This window comes from Gossypium hirsutum, chromosome A07 (assembly GCF_007990345.1).
Source record: "Gossypium hirsutum isolate 1008001.06 chromosome A07, Gossypium_hirsutum_v2.1, whole genome shotgun sequence".
Taxonomy (NCBI): domain Eukaryota; kingdom Viridiplantae; phylum Streptophyta; class Magnoliopsida; order Malvales; family Malvaceae; genus Gossypium; species Gossypium hirsutum.
This window is the reverse complement of record NC_053430.1, coordinates 28572460-28591879: the sequence shown is the minus strand read 5'-3', so window position 1 is coordinate 28591879 and position 19420 is coordinate 28572460. Positions and strand designations below refer to the sequence as shown.

The window sequence follows — 19420 nt, the reverse complement described above, 5'->3', positions numbered from 1 at the left end:
TTCCTAGGCTAACTTTTATCATTACAATCCTGATTTTGGGACTTAAAAATACCATCACACCAACTGGTGATTTGGGTCATTTTGCAGAGAGGATAATGGAAAAAATATAAAACCAAAATTTATGAAAAGGACAAGCTCACATGAGTCGAACCTTATCATTCATGGGCCCCTGCCTTTGCAGTATGTATTTACCCCAAATCTCTTTTAATATTACTATTCTTGTGCAACTGTAATTAAACTCTTGCCTCTTTTTTACCATTGCTTAAAACCTCAATCCTTGGTGCATCTAAAATTTCACATTTTTGCTTTCTTTTTAATTTAATAATTAAACTTTAATTGCGGTAACTTAAAACCATGCAACTCCGGATTCAGACTTTACAACTATAAACTCATATTTTTTTATTTGCTTATTTGATTTTTTGCACACATAATACTAGTTACAATAAAGACAAATAAAATATTAAAAGAGGTGAAAATTAAATTATAAATTCTTAAAAATTGAAATATAATTTTATATTTTTTTTAAAAAAATCATTTTGGGAAAAAATCCTTTGCCTACCCCTTACATTTGATCAAATCTTTCTTATTTTAAGAAAGTTGGATGATTCAGTTATTAAATCAACAAAGTAAAATTTTAAATTTTAGATGTGAATTCTAGTTCATAATTTAATAAAATTATTTGATAATATAGCCCGCATTAAAACAAAAAAACTTATAATTTCAGTATGAAAATAATATGTATGTGAAGTAATTCCATGTAATTATTGTACTACACTCTCTTTTAATATGGTAATAATTTAATTTACTAGTTACTACACTCTCTTTTATAAACCAAAAACGGAAATAGAAATAGGAAAATGTGGTAAATATTTACATAAAATGAAGCTTAGGGGGAGTCAGCAAAAGAAAAAAGAAGAAAAAAAAGCTTAGGTCAACCACGAGCACACAACTCTTTGCTGTTGATTCTCCCATGGCTTTAATTTGTCTCGCTTAGGGTTCTTTTTTTCTTTCAGTGTGGGTGTGTTTTGTTTCTGGGTCAAAGATGAAGGCACCGACCCTCGGTTGGTTTTTGTACTGAGAGGACCTGTCTTTTGCTTCCTTCGGTCCTCAAGGATTTAGAAGAAAGAAAATCACACCTTCCAAGAAATCAGTATTTGTAAGCCAGGTCTTGTTTTCTTTCTAATTTTCTTTTCTTTTTCCTTTTCGTTCCTGCCCAACCACCATTTTGCAACAACTTATTGTTCATATCATCTGGTTTTAGTGTGATTAAAAGAAGGAGAAAAAAAAAGTAAATTTTGGTGGTGGATGTGGGTCATCATTATGAACATGGGTATTCTAATAATTAAGGAGAGGAAGTGATAAGAGAAATTCCCAGCAAGTTGCCAGTTTCATCCTCTTCTTCTGCTATCAATTTGTGACAAGGACCTTGAGATGATGGACTTGTCACTTGGGAGCTGCAATAACATTGAAGAATCAAATACTGGAAGTAGCAGGTGTATTGAGAAAGAATATATGTTTGATAAAGTTGTAACACCGAGTGATGTAGGCAAGCTGAACCGCCTGGTAATACCGAAGCAACATGCGGAGAAGTACTTCCCTCTCGACTCTTTATCGAATGAGAAAGGGTTGTTGTTGAATTTTGAAGATCGGAACGGCAAGTCGTGGCGGTTCCGGTACTCATACTGGAATAGCAGCCAGAGTTATGTGATGACCAAAGGGTGGAGCCGTTTCGTCAAGGAGAAGAAGCTTGATGCGGGTGACATCGTATCGTTTCAAAGGGGTGTTGGGGAGTCCGGGAAAGACCGGTTGTACATTGATTGGAGGCGGAGGCCTAATGCACCCGATCCAACGTCCTTTGCACATTTTCAGATGCAAAATCAGTTCAACTTTCCTCAGTCAGTCCGGTGGGGGGGTGGAATCTACTCGCTGCCTCAAAGCTATGAGCCTTTGCATCGCTTGAATTACAGCATATATCCTTATAACCATCATCATCAACGACAGCAACAGCAACAGCTACAGCAGCAGCAACATCAGGCAATTACTTACGGTAATGTGGCGCAGTCGCAGTACTATCTAAGGTCATCATCATCTGGGTCATACCACCATCATCATCATCACCAACCTCAGCAAATTGGGGCAATGCAAGAAGGAAGAGTGGAGCCAATGGTGATCGAGTCAGTACCAGTTGTTCAGGGTAATAAAACAGCGGCTAAAAGACTAAGGTTGTTTGGAGTGAACATGGAGTGTCCTACTCCTACAACAGATGAATCTTCCTCGAGTTCTCCTCATGCCACTATAGTTTCTGATCATGATTCTCCTTATTTCCCTTCCTCTTCTCTCCAATCAAGATTGTCCAATAATAACACCCCATTCCCACTCTCCAGAATGCAAGCTGAGTATTCAAAGAAGGGAAAATCTTCCTTGTCCTTTGATTTGGATCTATGATCGATGATGATCAAATCACAGTGAGTGAAGGGTTCCATTTTCTCTTTTTTTCTTGCTTTGCCATCAAACTTGCGACAGGCAGTACTGGATTTAGGAAAGAGGGTTGAAAAGATATTGAAGATAAGTTTTTTTTTAGCAATCCAAGTTATCTTTTTTTCTTTTTAATATTGTGTTAGTACATGAGTTAGTTGAGGTTTGGGATCTGTGAAGAGCTAAAGATGAAAGGTGCAAAATATGGAGTTGAAAATTGTGTATAACACTTATACAGATATATCAGCATATTCCCAACTTGTTTATTATTTTATATTTTTCCATTACTAGGCCCTGGCCTTTCCAATCTGCATCCCCGGATTTGCCCCAGTTTGTTTGATATATATATACGCTTATATATGTATATATTATTTGTTGCTCTCTTGTTTAGTTATCTTATGATCATCTGTATACTCTCTCTCCCTTCCTTAACCCTGACTGGTAATGCATGGTAGGTGTTGTATGTGTGTATATATATAGCCTTAAAAAAAGAAATTTATTTAATTTCCATTTTCTCCTATCTCTTTTGTTACTCCATGTTAGGTTAATAGTATGTATATTTACTTGGCTTGTTGCTGCTGAACAACTAAGGTGCAGGCATTGCAGGTACTGCACAGAAAAGTTGCAGCACTGGAAAAGGTATTATCTGTATTCTTATTGATAGTTTTTGAAAATTTTTCTACATATATATGTATATCATCACACTTCCCATTTGTTTGCCAGTTAGAAATTTCCTTGACTTCTTGGTAATTCGTGTATACCTTCCCTTTACAGCCATGATCAGATGATCTTGTCTGGACTGCTACACACAAAAAAGTTCTCTTGTGTTAAAAGAGGGTTCAGATTCCCCCAACTGATGGGTCTATTGAGACTGGACTTCATCCAATACTTGTAAGATTTCATATTATATAATATATATATTGGCATCAAATATTGTCAGTGCATTTAATAAGGTATTAATTAAAGCTCCAGGCTAAAGAGTCTTTATGTATGGTTAAATTACTTATATAGGAGCGTATCTTTTACATAGGTTCTTATTGGTAAAATTCCCATTTTAACTAGTACATAATTACAGATTTCCCCAGAAATGAGGGACGAGAAAACATTGATTTGCAGCATCAGGTACTCCAGGTTACTAGGAAATTTTAATTAACATAGTAATATGACATTAAGAGTGAGTTTAGATGGGCGGTGCATTTACTTGCGATTAGTGTAAAAATAGCGGTTGCGGTGAAATTAAATCCTATAGTAAGACAAAAAGTAAATTAAACGCATGACAGTGCTCATCCAAACCTACCCTAAATATAGTTCTTCAAAGGCTAAATATACATTTGGGATGATTGTATCAGCATTTTTAAGCATTCAGACCCATAAGAAGCACTTGGAGAATATCTGATTATGTAGCTATATAATATACGCATGCTGAATTGGTAATTGGTATGTACCGAGTGATACGGCTTCAGAATTGACTAAACAGTAGTAAAGCATTAAAATGCACTGAATTCAGCCTCGTCCTTCTATAGTTTATTAGTTTAATTGCATTCATGAATACAGATTATAACCTTGCTGGCATCAATGTCATTTAAAGATCCATACAAGAGAAATGCATTTCCACTTTGATATATTTATTTCTCTAACTTTGTAAAGGGCATCTACTCGATTTACTATATATGGTCACTGCTCTATTAGAAGAGCTGATGTTTGGTTTAGCCTTAGTGAGTAGTTTGACTGGTTTTTGATGCATCTATACAGCAAATGCTCATCCTTCATGGATATCAATCTAGTTTTGATCTATAACTGTACATGTATTGTTCTGATTTTTTTTTTTCCTTTTCTGAGATTATGAACCATTCATTGACTTGACTAATTGAACATCTGCATGAAATAACCACTTTGACAGTACAGTATATAGACATAGAATGCTGGAAATGTATATTCACCATTAACATGTATGTACGCGTTTTGTATTGATTTATGGCGTGAATGCTCATTTAAACTGTAACAAATCAATAGTAAATGAAGCAGAATACTGTGAGGACACACTTTCTTAGCAATCTCCTTGCTGCACATGGTCTACTTATAGAAGCATAAATTTCTGAACTTTACAATGACGGATTATGGAGCATATGCAAATAATTATTATATCTAATTTTCTCTATTGAAATGCAATGCAAATATTGAATTAGTATAAATAATACTATAAATTTTTTTCATAGTAATTATCTGAATAAGTAATACTATAAGATTTCATTTTAAGGAGATTAAAGACTGTTCTAGTGTATAGTTTGCTAAGTTCCTTAAGGTAATCGATATTTTGGTTTATATTCATCGTTTCATCAGTTTGAGAGATGTAAAATACTATGTGTATGTTTATGTGCGTGCATATATGTTAATGGTAACACTATCTATGCATGTAGCACCATTTAGGATCTATGCATGCAGCAGTATTTAGGATCTATGCATCCAGTCACCTATACAAACAAGCCTGTCTACCTAACGATTCTATATATGTATGTATGTATCTATATATATATTTGCATACATTCTGGATTAAATTGGTATTGCATCTGCAGTCTCAAACTATATATATCTATACTTGAGACACATCTGCACTACATTCAAGCAAAAGAATAGAGGTTGTTGTTGTATGAATAAGAGCCTTTTTCTTAACATGAATTGCTTAGCCATGACCTTTTTATTTCCCATGTATTTGTAGTCAAACTAGTGGACTTATAACATCTTCTACAATTGACTGCTTAGATATAAAACAGTTGCATTTCATTGCGACCTGGAGGATAACTGATAAACATATCCATTTATATATTTACATTTATATTTATATTCTGGTTTCATTTATATAGGAACTTAGCTATAAATATAACTAGTTTTAAAGCATGGATTTCTATAACTTGTACACGGCATGCGAGAGGGTGGGGATAGTGGATCCTTTTAATGGCTGCACCATACAGACAATGCTGAATTGGTTAAAAACATTCAACTTGAAAACATGTGAATCTGTCATTTCATAGAAGTAGTTTCCTTCCTGCTAAGTTTAAAACAATGTTAGTGAATCTCAAATCAAGCTTTTGTTGCTAGTTGATGAGATGACAATGCCATGGGAGTTTTCTGAGATGTTCTTTTGGCACTGTAATATTCACCTGCAAAGGGCACTGTTAATGAGGGTAGGTGGATGGAATTAACAGTATCATCACATGCTATTTACTATTTCTCTGCATGTATCAGTTAAAGTTTCAGATGTAGGCATTCTTTAATTCAGAAAAATGAAGTGAAGATTTAACTCATCTTCCTTATTGCTGAGCATCAAGGAGACCAATAATAATAAGCAAATTTGTGATATATATAGACTCCATTTCCCCCCTAAAATATACATCTTATATACATAAATATATTGTTCTTTCCTATGAGACTTTATTAACGTGGGAAATGTTATATAGGGTCTAGTATAGGCTTGTAGTATAGTGAAGATTAAAGCCATAGATGTTGTAAAGAATTTATATAAAGAATTAAAGCATTAGGGTATTTATATATTATACTCAGTTTTATACTAATTATGAGAGCCAGCCAAGATGGGTGGAATTATTGTTGAAAAAGATCCATTAACTTCACGGTACCAAGGTTCCTAGCTACCCCTCAAAAAGAAAGAAAAGAAAAAGTCATGGAAATATTGAAGCGCACACCAGACCCTATAAAGAGAGTTACACAGGTTAGGTTTAATAGGGCATAATGGATGATGATAAGGAAACCACATGTGCAAGGTACGAAGAAGATGAAGAGAAGAAAAAAAAGTGGCTTCTTCACTGTTTAAAATTTACATTCTCTTCTGTGTGTTTTTTTTTCTTTGGTTGAAGCTTAAACATTCCCGGTTTCATGATTTTTGAAGCCGTTTTTTGCAGGAGCTTAAACATTTCTTTCCCCATTTTATTATTTTCGAAGCAGTTTTTTTGCAGGAGGCGTGAAGGTAAAATTAATGCCCAAATGTGCTTTTGGTGCTGTGTATGTATGTATGGGAAGAGGATGGTAGCTAGTCCGAAAAATTGCATGGATGGGTTACGTTGTTTATCTGCCATACCTAAGTTTGATAATAATGGTGGGGATATACGCGAAATATGATAAGCTTTTACCCTTAACTAACACCTTTGTTTTGCTGTCATTATTAACAGTATTTTTTAAAAGATAAAGTTTTTTTTATATATTTTAATTTGTTAAAATCAACATTAAAAGAAACTATTGAATTCTTAGAAGGATTTTCTTAATAAAGTGCCCTTCGTACATTTTTAAGGTGACCATATGAAAAGTTGTTTCATGATAGTTTTTTTTTTTTTACAGACTATTTTGGTTATAAATATTTAGGGATTAATTAATAAGTAAATAATTTTTAAAATTGAAAAATATGTCGTGTATATTGTGTTTTTGAATTCTTTATTAACTTATCGACCATGAAAAATATATAACCCTAATGATATTTTCATTAATTATATGGAAAATTTATTAACAATTACACTTAATATAATAATATTATAATTAGTATATTCACTAACCTTAGAGAACTAACTTAGAGCTACTTCTCTATTGCTGTTATGATTGAAAAGCACTTCTTCTTCTTCTTTTTTTAAATGCTTTTAAAATATGTGATAAATAAACGTTCTAAAAAGGTTTGCTTCTTAATTTCTTAGTGTTCTCTATTGTTGTAAAAAATTATGATTTAAAGTTAAAATTTTCTTTTTAGATAAGATAATAGAAAATAAAAAATTAATTAAGTTATATAATATTTAAATAATTTAACATAATAATACATAAAATATTTAAATAATGTAATATAATTATATACAAAATATAAATTAATTTAATATTTATATATTTTAAATAATTAATATAAATAAAAATAATTTAATAATTTTCACTTTCAAAGCAAAAACTAAAAACACCTAAATCTTAATTTTTACATTTAAAGTGAACAAACATTTTTTTTAACGGTTTTTTTACTATTTTCAGATTGAAAAAGCAATTTTATTCCAAAAATGCCACAGGACAACTACAGTTAAGCACAATAGGCAAACGAAAGGCTATTCGCTAACCTTAAAGAAGTAGATTAAGCACACGGAAGGCTTCTTGAAAATACCAAAACATTATACTATTTTACATTTAAATATTGTTAAATCATGATTTTTGGAAAAAAAAAATAACATTTAAATTATGTGAATAAATTACATTAAGATGATCTTAAAAAGTATAGATTTAAGGCATCAATAGAATAGTGACACATCATTAAATTTTAAAGATAACAAAGTATTATTATATACTCATCTATATCTAATATATTCTCCAACTTAATTTAACTTTAATTAAATTACTTAAAATAATTAATTTTTAAAATTATAAACAAACATATTTTCTTGTTTTACAAATTTTAGTCATTTTGTTTTATTTTATAAGTTACTATTTTTATCTTTGTGCAACCAATTTAAAAAAAATAAGTAATTTTTATGAAAATTTTTCCATGTCATTGACACATAATTTTGATAATTATTTTACCATGAACCCTGAACCTAAAATCTCGAACCTTAAACTCAAACCCTAAACTTTAAACTTTAAATCTCAAACCTTAAACCTTACAGTTTGGGTTTAAAATTTAAGGGTCTGAGTTCAAGTTTTGAGTTCAATGATCAAGGGTTTGGGGTTACATGTTTGATGTTTGAGTTTAGTGTTTGGGATTCTAGGTTTTAGATTATAGCCTTGAGATTCTAGATTCAAGGTTTGAGGTTTAGGGTAAAAAAAATTACAAAAATTATGTGTTAATCACATAAAAAAATTGTTGATATGTTATTAAATAATTGGAAAATGGACCATGAATTATGTGATAGAAAGGGTCTAAAAATAATTTCTCTATGGATGAGTGTATAATAATAATTTTATGTTTTTTTTGTGTGAAAAATAAAACCAAAGTAAAAGAATTACATCAAATTAAAAAGATCAAAAACACCACTGGCTTGCTCTTTATTTAGTACTTCTAAGACTTTATTAGAGACATCTTCATAAATCTGTAATCTTGATTCCCACCCTAGGGTTACCTTGTCCAAGTTTTCGACAACAAGGTTATTTTCTCTAGAAATGTACCTAATAGACCACTGACTATCAGTCCTCATAAACCACTGGACCCTCTTAAATACAATAATTCCCGTATCCACCAAGATGCCATCTTGCAAAGTTCTAGCTACCTCTAGATTATCAGTGTGAATCATTGCTATGGTAAAACATTTCTTAAGCAGAATAAAAATGTCATCTAGAATGCCACATAGTTCAGCTTCAAAAGCTGAACATTTCCCCAGATAGTGGTTGTACCCCAATATCCAACTTCCATTTTGATGATGTGACAAAACTCTATTGGTGCCTAAAAACCTTAGTTTTTAGGATCATCCTAATGTAAGTTATTCACTTAAACCACTAAATGAAATTTCCAATAATTATCCAACCAAATCTCGACAAAAATAGTTTCTTTAATAATGCAATAATGGAAAAAATGTGGAGAGGAATACAAATGATGTTCCAAAACAAAAGTTTAAATTACTTTGTCGAGATTAAATAGTATATGTATATATAATTGAAGCTCACCATTATTTTATCCTTAAAAATACAAGGTTACATGGGTTATCTCATTCCATTACTAACTTCAAGAAATTATTAATCATATTGTGTATAATAAGAGAGGAGATAAAGAGGAGAAGGTAGTGGTGTTAAAAGGACCAATTCACTTCAGTAGACGAAGAGCCAAAAAAAAGAGATAAGTCAAGGAAGAGTAAGGCAGCAAGAGAAAATGCGTGCAGACAAATGCTTGAGGATGTAGAGGAGGTAAAATATCCCTCCTCCATCATTCTATAGGGTATTTATAGGAAGGAAGGTCTTGTGCCCTATAATGCTACATCATCGACAAATCCAAGACATGGTGATCATGTGGTCGACCAGGTGGCAAGATCATTGATGTGGGTTGTTGTCAAGTATGGTACTACTCTAACATTCTCCTTACTGAGATAGTACGAGGTTATTATGCATCAATGGTCCCCTCTTGGAGGTGAGTGTGTTCTCACTAAAAGTAAGTGGCTTGGAGGACAAGGTTCCCAGGTGGCTAGTCACCTAGTAGTGACCAGCTAGGTGATACAATATGAGGGACTGTTCGGGTGGTCTTTAGATGAGAAACTAACAAAATAGATGTGAGGCGAAGGGCCGTCCGTGAATGCCTCTTAGATATCCTCTTGTGATGCCACATGTTCGTGATGGGTAGAGTGTATAACATGAATCTTAATTTACAGATGAAGAATCTTTTTAACATAGAAAGTAACTAAACTTCAAGCAAGGTTATCAATACCATATTAATAGTGGCATCAATTTTTTTAGAAACAATTGAGGTATCGTTTTTGTTTTGGTGCTAATAGGTATCGGCTAATGTGTTTCATTATATTGATTTTAAGTTTATCAATATTTTAAAAATATCTTATATCTAATTATGGTTTAATTTCTAGTAGGGGTGAGCAAAATTTAATTTGATTTGAAAAAAATCGAAAAAAATTTGAATTTTGAATTATTCGAATCAAGTTAATCGAATCAACTCAATTTTTTTTTCGAATTTCAAGTTCGAGTTGAGTTGAATGTTCGAATTTGAATAATTTGAATAAACTGAATATAAACTATATTTTTTAAAATTTTAGGCTTTCACTTTAATCCAATTTCCCTACAAGCCCAAACCATTTTATTTTATCCCATTTCCCACTAAGCCCGTCTGCCCACAAGTCCATTTTCTCAATTCCTTCCCAAATCAAACCGTTGCTCCAACAAACTCCATCGTCCAAATTAGGTTTCTTCTTCTTTCTCAATTTTCATTCAATTCAAACCCCAAAATCTATTTTCTTCTAAAAAAACCCTAAATTAAACCCTAACTCCATTATTTTCCTTCTTATTCAAAAATCTTTAAAATAAACCTTTTGCCTTTCTTTTTCTTCTTAATTATCCATTCATTCAAACCCTCAAATCAAAATCCTTACCTCCAAATCGAGTTGTTGTTCCTTTTGACCAACACACTCTGTTCTCTTCCATTTTAAACTCGAATTTTTTGCATCTTTAAGGTTTGTCATGAAACATTTTTAAATAGTTGAATGATTTTTTCTCTATTTTCATGTCTCCATTTTTTACTGTTTCAATGCATGATGGTTGTTTTTTTTGAAGCACTTTTCATCTTTAAACACTCTATTTTTTCCTTTTCCACTTGTAACAGGCCGTTTTCAGAAAAATCGGAAAAGTGGTTTCAGGACCATAAATTTGAGGTCAAAAAATTTATTTTAACATTATTTTATGATCTATAGCATGATAGTATTACCATAAAAAAATTTAAGAAATTTTACCGATTACATGCTTAATTTGATAAAAAAAAAGAGACTAAATCGCGTAAAGTGCAAAAGTAGAATTCTAATATCTAAAGGTATTAAATAGCTATAGAACATTATAGTGGAAGTCCTTATATGGTAATTAGACCATTAAATGTGATAGTAGATGTACATGGCTTGACATTAATGTAATTTTTAAATGTTTTAAAGGTTAATTTGGTAAATACGAAATAAATGATAAAATAAATAAAACTAAATTTGCTATCATTTTTATCCATATTTTTCAACCAAATATTGAAGGGAAGAAAGCCATTTTTATTCAACTAGGGTTCGACTACTTTGAAGCTCAATTGGTGAGTGATTTTTGTTCCGTTTTTAATGATTTCTATGTTTTTGGGATCGTTGTAGCTTAATCTAGCTAGCTTGGGGAGTAATTTGTGAAACTGTTAAAGCATTTAAGTTTTGCCATTGATGAATATGTTAGGGTTTTTAAGTTTAATGGTAGAAAAAGAATGGTCGTTTTTAAATAAACAACTTTTGTAAAAGAATTTTTGATGAAATTATCAATTAGGGGTTAAATTGAGAAATGTGATAAATTATTTGGTAAAAGTGTAACTTTGTGAAATATATGGGCTGCTATAAGTATGTTAATAGTTCGGCTAGGCTTGGGTAGGGATAAATTCGAATGAATTTCATTTTCTGAGCCTAGGGACTAAATTGCAAAGAATTAAAAGTATAGGGGCAAAATGGTATTTTTTCCAAACATGTGTGTTGGACTAAATTGAATGTGATTTATATTGAATTGAGTTAAATTCATTCTTATAAATCCGGTTAGACCTCGTACGGAGTTAGATCAAGGCAAAGAAAAAATCTTGGATTAATCATCTACGTATCTACGTAAACTCGTCGAGGTAAGTTCGTGTAATTAAATTGTACATTTATATGTTTTAAATTGAATTATATGTTTGTGAATTGAGTAATTTCCATGAATGAATACTAATTACATATCCGACGACGCAAGACGACCACCAAGCCCCGTTTGAACCTTAGAAGTTCGTAGGATACAAATGACATGTCATTAGGGTTAACGATTTCAGCTCTTATGAGCTTACTGATACTTAACTCGTATGAGCTTACTGTTATTCAGCTCGAAGGAGCTTACTGTTTATATCTCATATGAGCATATATGTACAAGAATTGATGGATTACAGTTCAGTATACCTCGTGTGTACTACTCGCGTATCTAACGATATTCTAAATGGTTCAACAAACACAATTTTGTTATGAGTTTATATGAGTTTGATACAAACTAGCACAGGTATTTACGTAAATTACACATAAATGGTTTATATATGATATATGGATACATGGTATAGATGTTACATGTATATAAAATTTAAATAGTTGTTTAACTCATACATCATTCTCAGTTTTTATATGAATTACATGGCTAACTTGGTTGATGAATATGTGCTAGGCTTTTGGCCAACTTGAGTTGTGATATTCTTTGGTTTACTTACCTAAATTGTGGTTAAATAGTAAGTTAAATTTTGTGTTATACGAACTTACTAAGCTTAAATGCTTACTCTATGTTACTTTTCCGTGTTTTATAGTGGTTCGGAAGCTCGTTCAGGTTGGAAGCTTGTCGGAGCTATGTCACACTATCTATCGGCTCTTTTGGTACTTTTGGTTATCTAATTTTGGTTATAATAGCATGTATAGGTTATTTTGGCTAATGATAGCCTTCATGTTTTGTTATGTTTTTAGCCATTTGAATTGGCTTGTGTTTTGGTATATTTTGTTATGTATATATGTAAATGACCTTATCATGTTTGATGTATGGTTATCATGTAAATGATTTTTGTGAATTGGTATTCTGGGTACCAAATGGTTGAACTTGATAAGTGATCTACATGTTAAGTTTTGGTACAATTATGTATATATGTATTTGGTCATTTAGGTAAGTTTGGATACATAATTGACATGTTTTTAAATTGTCATTTGAGGTGCGTATGGGCATATTGGTTTTATGTAATGATATTACATGTTTTAAGCTTGATTTTGGATGTCTATTTATGACTTGGTTATATGCAAATTATTGTGTTTATGTTGGTACCAATTTGGGTGAGAAATATGGCTTGAAAAATGGCTTATTTTTGTCTACATGGGTAGAGACACGGACGTGTGTCTCAACTGTGTGTGACACATGGCCAGGTGACACGGTCGAGTGTCCCTTATATCTTTTAAAGAGCACAAGTCAGAATGCTCACACAGCTTAGCACATGGGCATGTAGCTTGGCCGTGTGACCCAAGTCAGTATACTCACACAACTTAGGGCATGGGCGTGTGGCTTGGTCGTGTGTCACAAGTCAGTATACCCATAGGGGCACGGACATGGCCAGGTGTCCCTATTTTGAATGCCCATACTGCTTAAAACATGGGCGTGTCTCTTGATCGTTTGAGTCACACGGCCATGTGACCCCTGCAGTTTTGAAAATTTTATAAGTTTCTGAAAAATTCTTTGAACTTTCAATTTCGTCTCGATTTATTTCTAAGATGTATTTTGGGCCTCAAAGGCTTGTATTAGGAACAATATGTATAAATTTGATTGGTTTTTGACATGAATGCTATATGATATGAAATGTTTGAAATGTATGTTTGTCTGATTTGTGAGTCTAGTAATGTTCTATAACCCTATTTCGGTGATGGATATGGGTTAGGTGTGTTATACCACTTGCCTGTTTGCTGTTGTAGAATTGGGCACAATCATCATCATACTAAGAATAACAAAAATAGCTTCTGTGTAAAATTTGAGTGGCAATCATTTAAACTTTAATGTCTATGCTACTCTGGTTAATTTTTTAAAATGAAAGAATTCTTAACTTGTTTGAGTGCGGATGCTCTAGAGTTTTGTTTTAGATAAGGATATCCCATTTTTCAAAGTGAAGGCTGGTTTGCTAGTATCTCCTGGTGAAGTCATTTCTAGCTTTCTAGCTTCTTCTTCTTAGTGATGTGAACTAAACATCTAGACACATTTTGCTTAGATACTTATACCTAAGTCCTAATTTAGGTGATATCTACTAGTTATCTTCTTAATAAAATGTTTGAAAGAAATTAATTAATGAAATGCTAGGCATTGGCAGTTGTAGGATCAGTAATTCAGTTAGGAGTCTATTGTGACCTCAAACTCGACTTGGACTTTTCCATCTTTTGACAATCAGTTCACAATTGGTTTTGGGTGCTTGGCATAATATCAAAGCTTGAGGGCTGGACATGCATTGCCTTGTATGTTCTTTGTTGATTTATGGTTATAGTCTACTTGTTTTACCATTGATTCAGTTGGCATTTGGCCTACATATATAAACGGTGTCTTCAAGCCGGTTTCATTTGGGTGTTATTGTGGCCTTATATTCAAATTGGAGTTGTTTTCCATTGTCTTATTAGTTTTAGGAAAGAGGCTTTACAATTTTTTATTGTTTTATTAGTTTTAGGATGGAGGCTTTACAAGCTATCACATACATGTTGAATGCAACTATGAAAGAAGATTATTTGGCTTAAGAAGCATAGGATTAAAACGTCAATATATGGGTGTATAGTTTATTTCCAATTCAACATGTTTGTTTCTGTTTTCCTATTACTTGAGCCAAGGATTATAGGTTGAAAATATGAGTAATCTTTGGATTGTTCATGTGCCTGGAGAAAGAACTTTGAATTGGAAGGATTCATACGTGTATAGACTGCAACTCTTGAAGTTTTCCTAATTGTTATTGAAGTTCGTGATAACATTTTTCTTGCTACTATAACCTAAGAACCCATTTAGAAATAAACTCCAAAGTGTCAGCTTTTTTTAATTCATTTTATTGATTTTTACTGTATAGAGGGAGATAAGGACAAGTCTGGTATATCTAGAAAATTTTGTAATAAAAGTTTCAGCTTGCTTTTAGTTAGATACTAATGATAATTTCCACCATATAGACCTTAGTCTTAAATAAATGCAAGCCTTTAAGTAATGCCTGCCACAACATCATTCTTTGGTCACCCTTCAATTTTAAAATATTTTTTTATTATATATGAAAAACTAATATTTTCTAATATCATTAATAAATTTAATCTTCCATTGGATAAATCAATTATTGGTCATGGTTAATGATTGCAATAAATGTTTACTTGTAGATGAGTGATCCAAAGCGAGATGGTTCAACTCAAAGTTCACAAAATTCTTCCCCAAATAGAGATGATCAAACAACAACCAAGGAAAATGTTCAAAAAAAAGATTACTCCAAAGGAAGCTTGTTGGAACCATTTCACCAAATTTATGAATCAAGAGGGGGAGAAGAGAGCAAGGTACAATGCTAGTGATATTACTTACACCATGGAATCAACTTCGGGTTCTTCAACGAATTTGAATAACCATTTGAAAACATGCCTAAAAGGATCTCGTGGTAATACTTCTGACCCGAAGCAATCAGAATTAGCATTTGTGAAGGTTAACCAAGAAACAATGGATTTATCAACTTAGGTGTTTGATAAAGATGTTGTTAGAAAGGCATTGGTTCGTATGATAATTGTGGATGAATTGCCTTTTAAAATTGTAGAGGAAGAGGGTTTTAAATACTTTATTTCTATAGCATGTCCACGGTTTAGTCTTCCATCTCATTGGACACTTGATTTATTTAACTCCATGAAAAGTGTAATGAAGAATTATTTTGAAAAAGATATAGGTAGAGTTTGTTTGACAACAGCTATTTGGATTTAATTGCAAAGGATATCTTACATGGTTTTAACAGCACATTGGATGGATGATGAGTGGAGGTTGCCAAAAAAGATTATAAATTTTTGCCCAATATCTACTCACAGAGGTGAAAACATAGGTCAAGCCCTTAATGAAATTGGGGGATGGAGAGTGTCTTCACTATTACTGTTGATAATGCATCTGCCAATAGTGTTGCCATTGAATATTTGAAAAAGAAATTGAATCATCGAAATGCTTCTGTTGCAAATGGAAAATTTATACATATGAGATGTGTTGCAACATTTTTAATCTCATTGTGCAATACGGTATTAAAGATGCTTTTGTGTTTGTGAATCGAGTTAGAGGTGCTGTGAGGTATATAAGAGCATCACCATCGAGGTTGACAAAATTCAACCAACGGGTAAAAGAAGAAATGATAGATAGTAAGGATCAATTGTGTTTAGATGTGCCTACTAAATGGAACCCAACATATATTATGTTAAAGGTGGTAGAAAAATATAAGCGTGCATTTGAATCATAATCATAATTTTTTTCTTGACCTTACTACTGGAGATGGAGTTCTTACATTTGATGATTGGGAAATTGTTCGAAGAGTTATAAAAGTATTAGAGCCTTTTTATCATCTTATACTAAAGGTGTCTGGATCTTTGCATGTTATCTCTCATTCACTTTTTGAAGTATTAACGGATATGCATTGTCTTTTTGATGGGTAGCAAGATTGTGGAGATTTAAACATAATTTCTATGACTTCCAAAATGAGAGATAAGCATAATAAGTATTAGGGTGAAAGAAATAAGATCAACATGCTAGTTTACTTGGCGGTCTTCTTTGATCCACGATGGATAATGAGTTTTTTGGACTTTGGGGTCAACTTGCTTTTTCCTAATGTTGCTAACGACATTATGAAAATGATTGATAAAGAATTGCATTGCTTGTTCAATGAGTATTCTTATAATGCTCGGAGAATTCATTGTTTGAAGGTAGATCTAGTTCTCCAAGAAATCTTTGCAGTTCAATGGAAATAGATCAATCAGAAATGAAAACAGGCTTTGCTAAGCAAAAATACCTTAAGAAGAAGAAACAAGTTGGATTAGAAAACAAATCTAAGTTGGATAGATATTTGGGCAAGGATGAAGAAGTAGAACAAGTCAAGTTCATTTGATTTATTATTTTTGTGGAAAATGAACAGTCTTAAATTCCCCATTCTTGCACAAATGGCTCGAGATATTCTTGCTATTCCTATCTTAACAGTTGCCTTGGAAAGTGCATTTAGCACAGGTGGGCGTGTTCGCGATAGTTTTAGAAGTTCTCTAACTCCTCTCATGGTTGAAGCTTTGGTTTGCACACAAGATTGGCTTTGGAAATCTAATGATGCCATCAATCTTGAAGATTATGTTAATGAACTTCAAACCATGGAAGATGGTAATATATAAATTTTAATTTATAAAATAAGTTTTTGTGTTATTTATATTACTAAGCATTCCTATAATTTAACTAACATTGTTGTTTTTAAATTTACTAGACTTATCCAAAATACCCGAAGATCAAGAAGGTAATATACTTAGCGTTAGTTTATAAAGTTAAATGTTTATTTATTTTATTTTTGCAAACATTTTTTATCATCTAAGTAACTCATTCAATATTTTTAATAGATGTTTCAAGATTGTCAACGGTGTTTGAAGCACAAGAAGAAAGTTAAACTATTCTATAATGGTTTTTGAACTGATGTGCTATTATTATTAGTTTGGTTTGTTATTGTTTCTGGTTTATTAGACTTTTATTGTGTTCATTTTTCTTTTGTTTGGACTGGTGTAGGTTTCTACTATATTTTGGACTTTTGCTTATGTTTTTTTTTATTATTATAATATTTTTGTATTGTTTTTGTTGTTTATTTGGACTCATGTTGTTAATTTGGGTTGATGTTGTGTTGCTTTTATTTATTTACTTATTTACTTCAATTTTTCGTTGTATGATCATATTTAAAAACTTTAAAGAAATTTTTTTTGAAAAATTACATAAAAATAAACAACATTAAAATCATTTTTTTTAAATTTAACTTGAAAAATATATTTGATTCGATTCAAATTTCATCTCACTCAACTCGATTCGAGAAAATTTCAAATTGAGTTAGGATGATAAAATAATATTCGAAAACTCAATTAACTCGAAAATTTTCGATTCGATTGAATGCTCACCCTTAATTTCTAGTTCCTTAATAAATTATATATTAATATATGCTAAATCATCAAAGTGGGGCCAAAACTTTCTCTCTTTTTTAAATTTTGGATCAAATATTTCAAAATAGTTATATAATGACAAATTTTCAAAAGTTCTTAAATAAAGGGTTTTTACGCACTTCACCTAATTTTTAGTACAAAATTAGGTAATTGTTATCATGTTTAAAATAATACATATGACCATTGAATTAGATATTACTTGAAAATAAAAATTTGAAACATTATATACCGTATTTGGAAAGCCTTTATTTTAGCACCTTAAAAAAAATTCAGCCCTTATTTGACTATTTTGAAATGTTGAACCTTTATTTAAGCATGTCGAAAGAAATTTAGCCATTATTTGACTATTTTAAAAGGTTTGATCCCTTAAAAACTTTGAACCCATTTTGAGCGTTTAGTTATTAATATACATGCAAATGCACCTTAATTACATATGTAGTAATGTGTTTTTATACAAATATAAATTTTAATATTATTAATTAGGTTAAATAACTTAATTTAATCTATTCAAAAAAATATTTTAATTTAATAATTGTATTTTATTTTTAATGTAACAAATGAAAAATATTTAGGACAAAAACATTACAAATTGGTTTTAAATATAAAAATCTTGTATCAACTAGTATAGTTTGACACACATTGGTATAGGTTGATATTAGTCAAAATGGACCAAAACACATCAATTTTTTTTTTATTTAAACAAACTTGAATTATTTTATACTGATTTAGAACCAAAACGACACACACCAACTAATATTGTCAATACTGGTACAATACTGACCACAATGACGTATCTAGGGTGGCTGGCTGGGGTCTCGGTCCCCCTTAAAATGGAAATTTATCTATTTATGCCCTTTAGAAATTTTGAAATTTTAAATTAGTAACGGTAAAATTACACTTTGCCCCCTTAAAAATGATAAATTTTGATTTAATCATTTAAAAATTATAAAGATATGACTATTAAAAATTAAAAATTAATTTCTCCCCCTAAAAAAATTTATGGTTTCTCCCCTAAGTGACCATCATGGTTTCAAAACTCACCTACCTTTTACACTCAACAACAATTATGCATGTGATTAAGTCTTTAGGAGGAATTTATAGATAAGGAAAATTCGGGCTACATACAAGTTGCCCAATTAAATTTTGTGATTAAACCTAACGTCATGGCATCATTTTTTTAATTCAATTAAATAAATTAAGAGATAAATAAAAAATAAATCCTTTTAAATTTCTGTTATAAAGAAATTATTTTATTTTATCTCTATTTAATTTAAATAAGTAAGACATAAATAATAAGGTTTATTTTATTTTTAATTAATATGATTAATCATAAGATAAATAATAAATAAAAGAAACTGTTCATCAAAAGAAATCATATTCTACAAAAAAACTCTCTCATTTACACTATAAAAATGGATCACTTCTAAGACATTCAACACAAATGATACTTGGTTCTTGACTGATCTACCTAGCGGTAGACATGTTATAGGTGTGAAGTGGGTGTATAAGACTAAGTTCAATCTTGATGGCACTGTGTTCAAGCATAAGGCTAGGTAGGTCGT

At 31.4% G+C, this 19420-nt stretch overlaps 1 protein-coding gene across 5 annotated transcripts; it reads left to right on the top strand.

Annotated features, from left to right (window-relative positions):
• Positions 1 to 859: 859 nt before the first annotated feature.
• On the top strand, positions 860 to 6621 carry LOC107937034 (B3 domain-containing transcription factor NGA1). 5 transcript variants are annotated; one of them, XR_005930610.1, is made up of 4 exons: positions 874 to 1165; positions 1262 to 2465; positions 3082 to 3114; positions 3250 to 6621. XR_005930610.1 is itself a non-coding variant. In XM_041117909.1 (2 exons), exon 2 carries the CDS (start codon positions 1432 to 1434, stop codon positions 2443 to 2445), a length of 1014 nt encoding a protein of 337 aa, XP_040973843.1. In that variant the 5' UTR covers positions 860 to 1165; positions 1262 to 1431; the 3' UTR covers positions 2446 to 2749. The 5 variants fall into 5 exon arrangements, 1 of the variants encoding a protein (XP_040973843.1); XR_005930608.1 differs by having other exon boundaries at positions 874 to 2465; positions 3019 to 3114; positions 3250 to 3366; positions 6433 to 6621; XR_005930609.1 differs by having other exon boundaries at positions 874 to 2465; positions 3019 to 3114; positions 3250 to 3366; positions 3551 to 6621.
• Positions 6622 to 19420: the final 12799 nt, after the last annotated feature.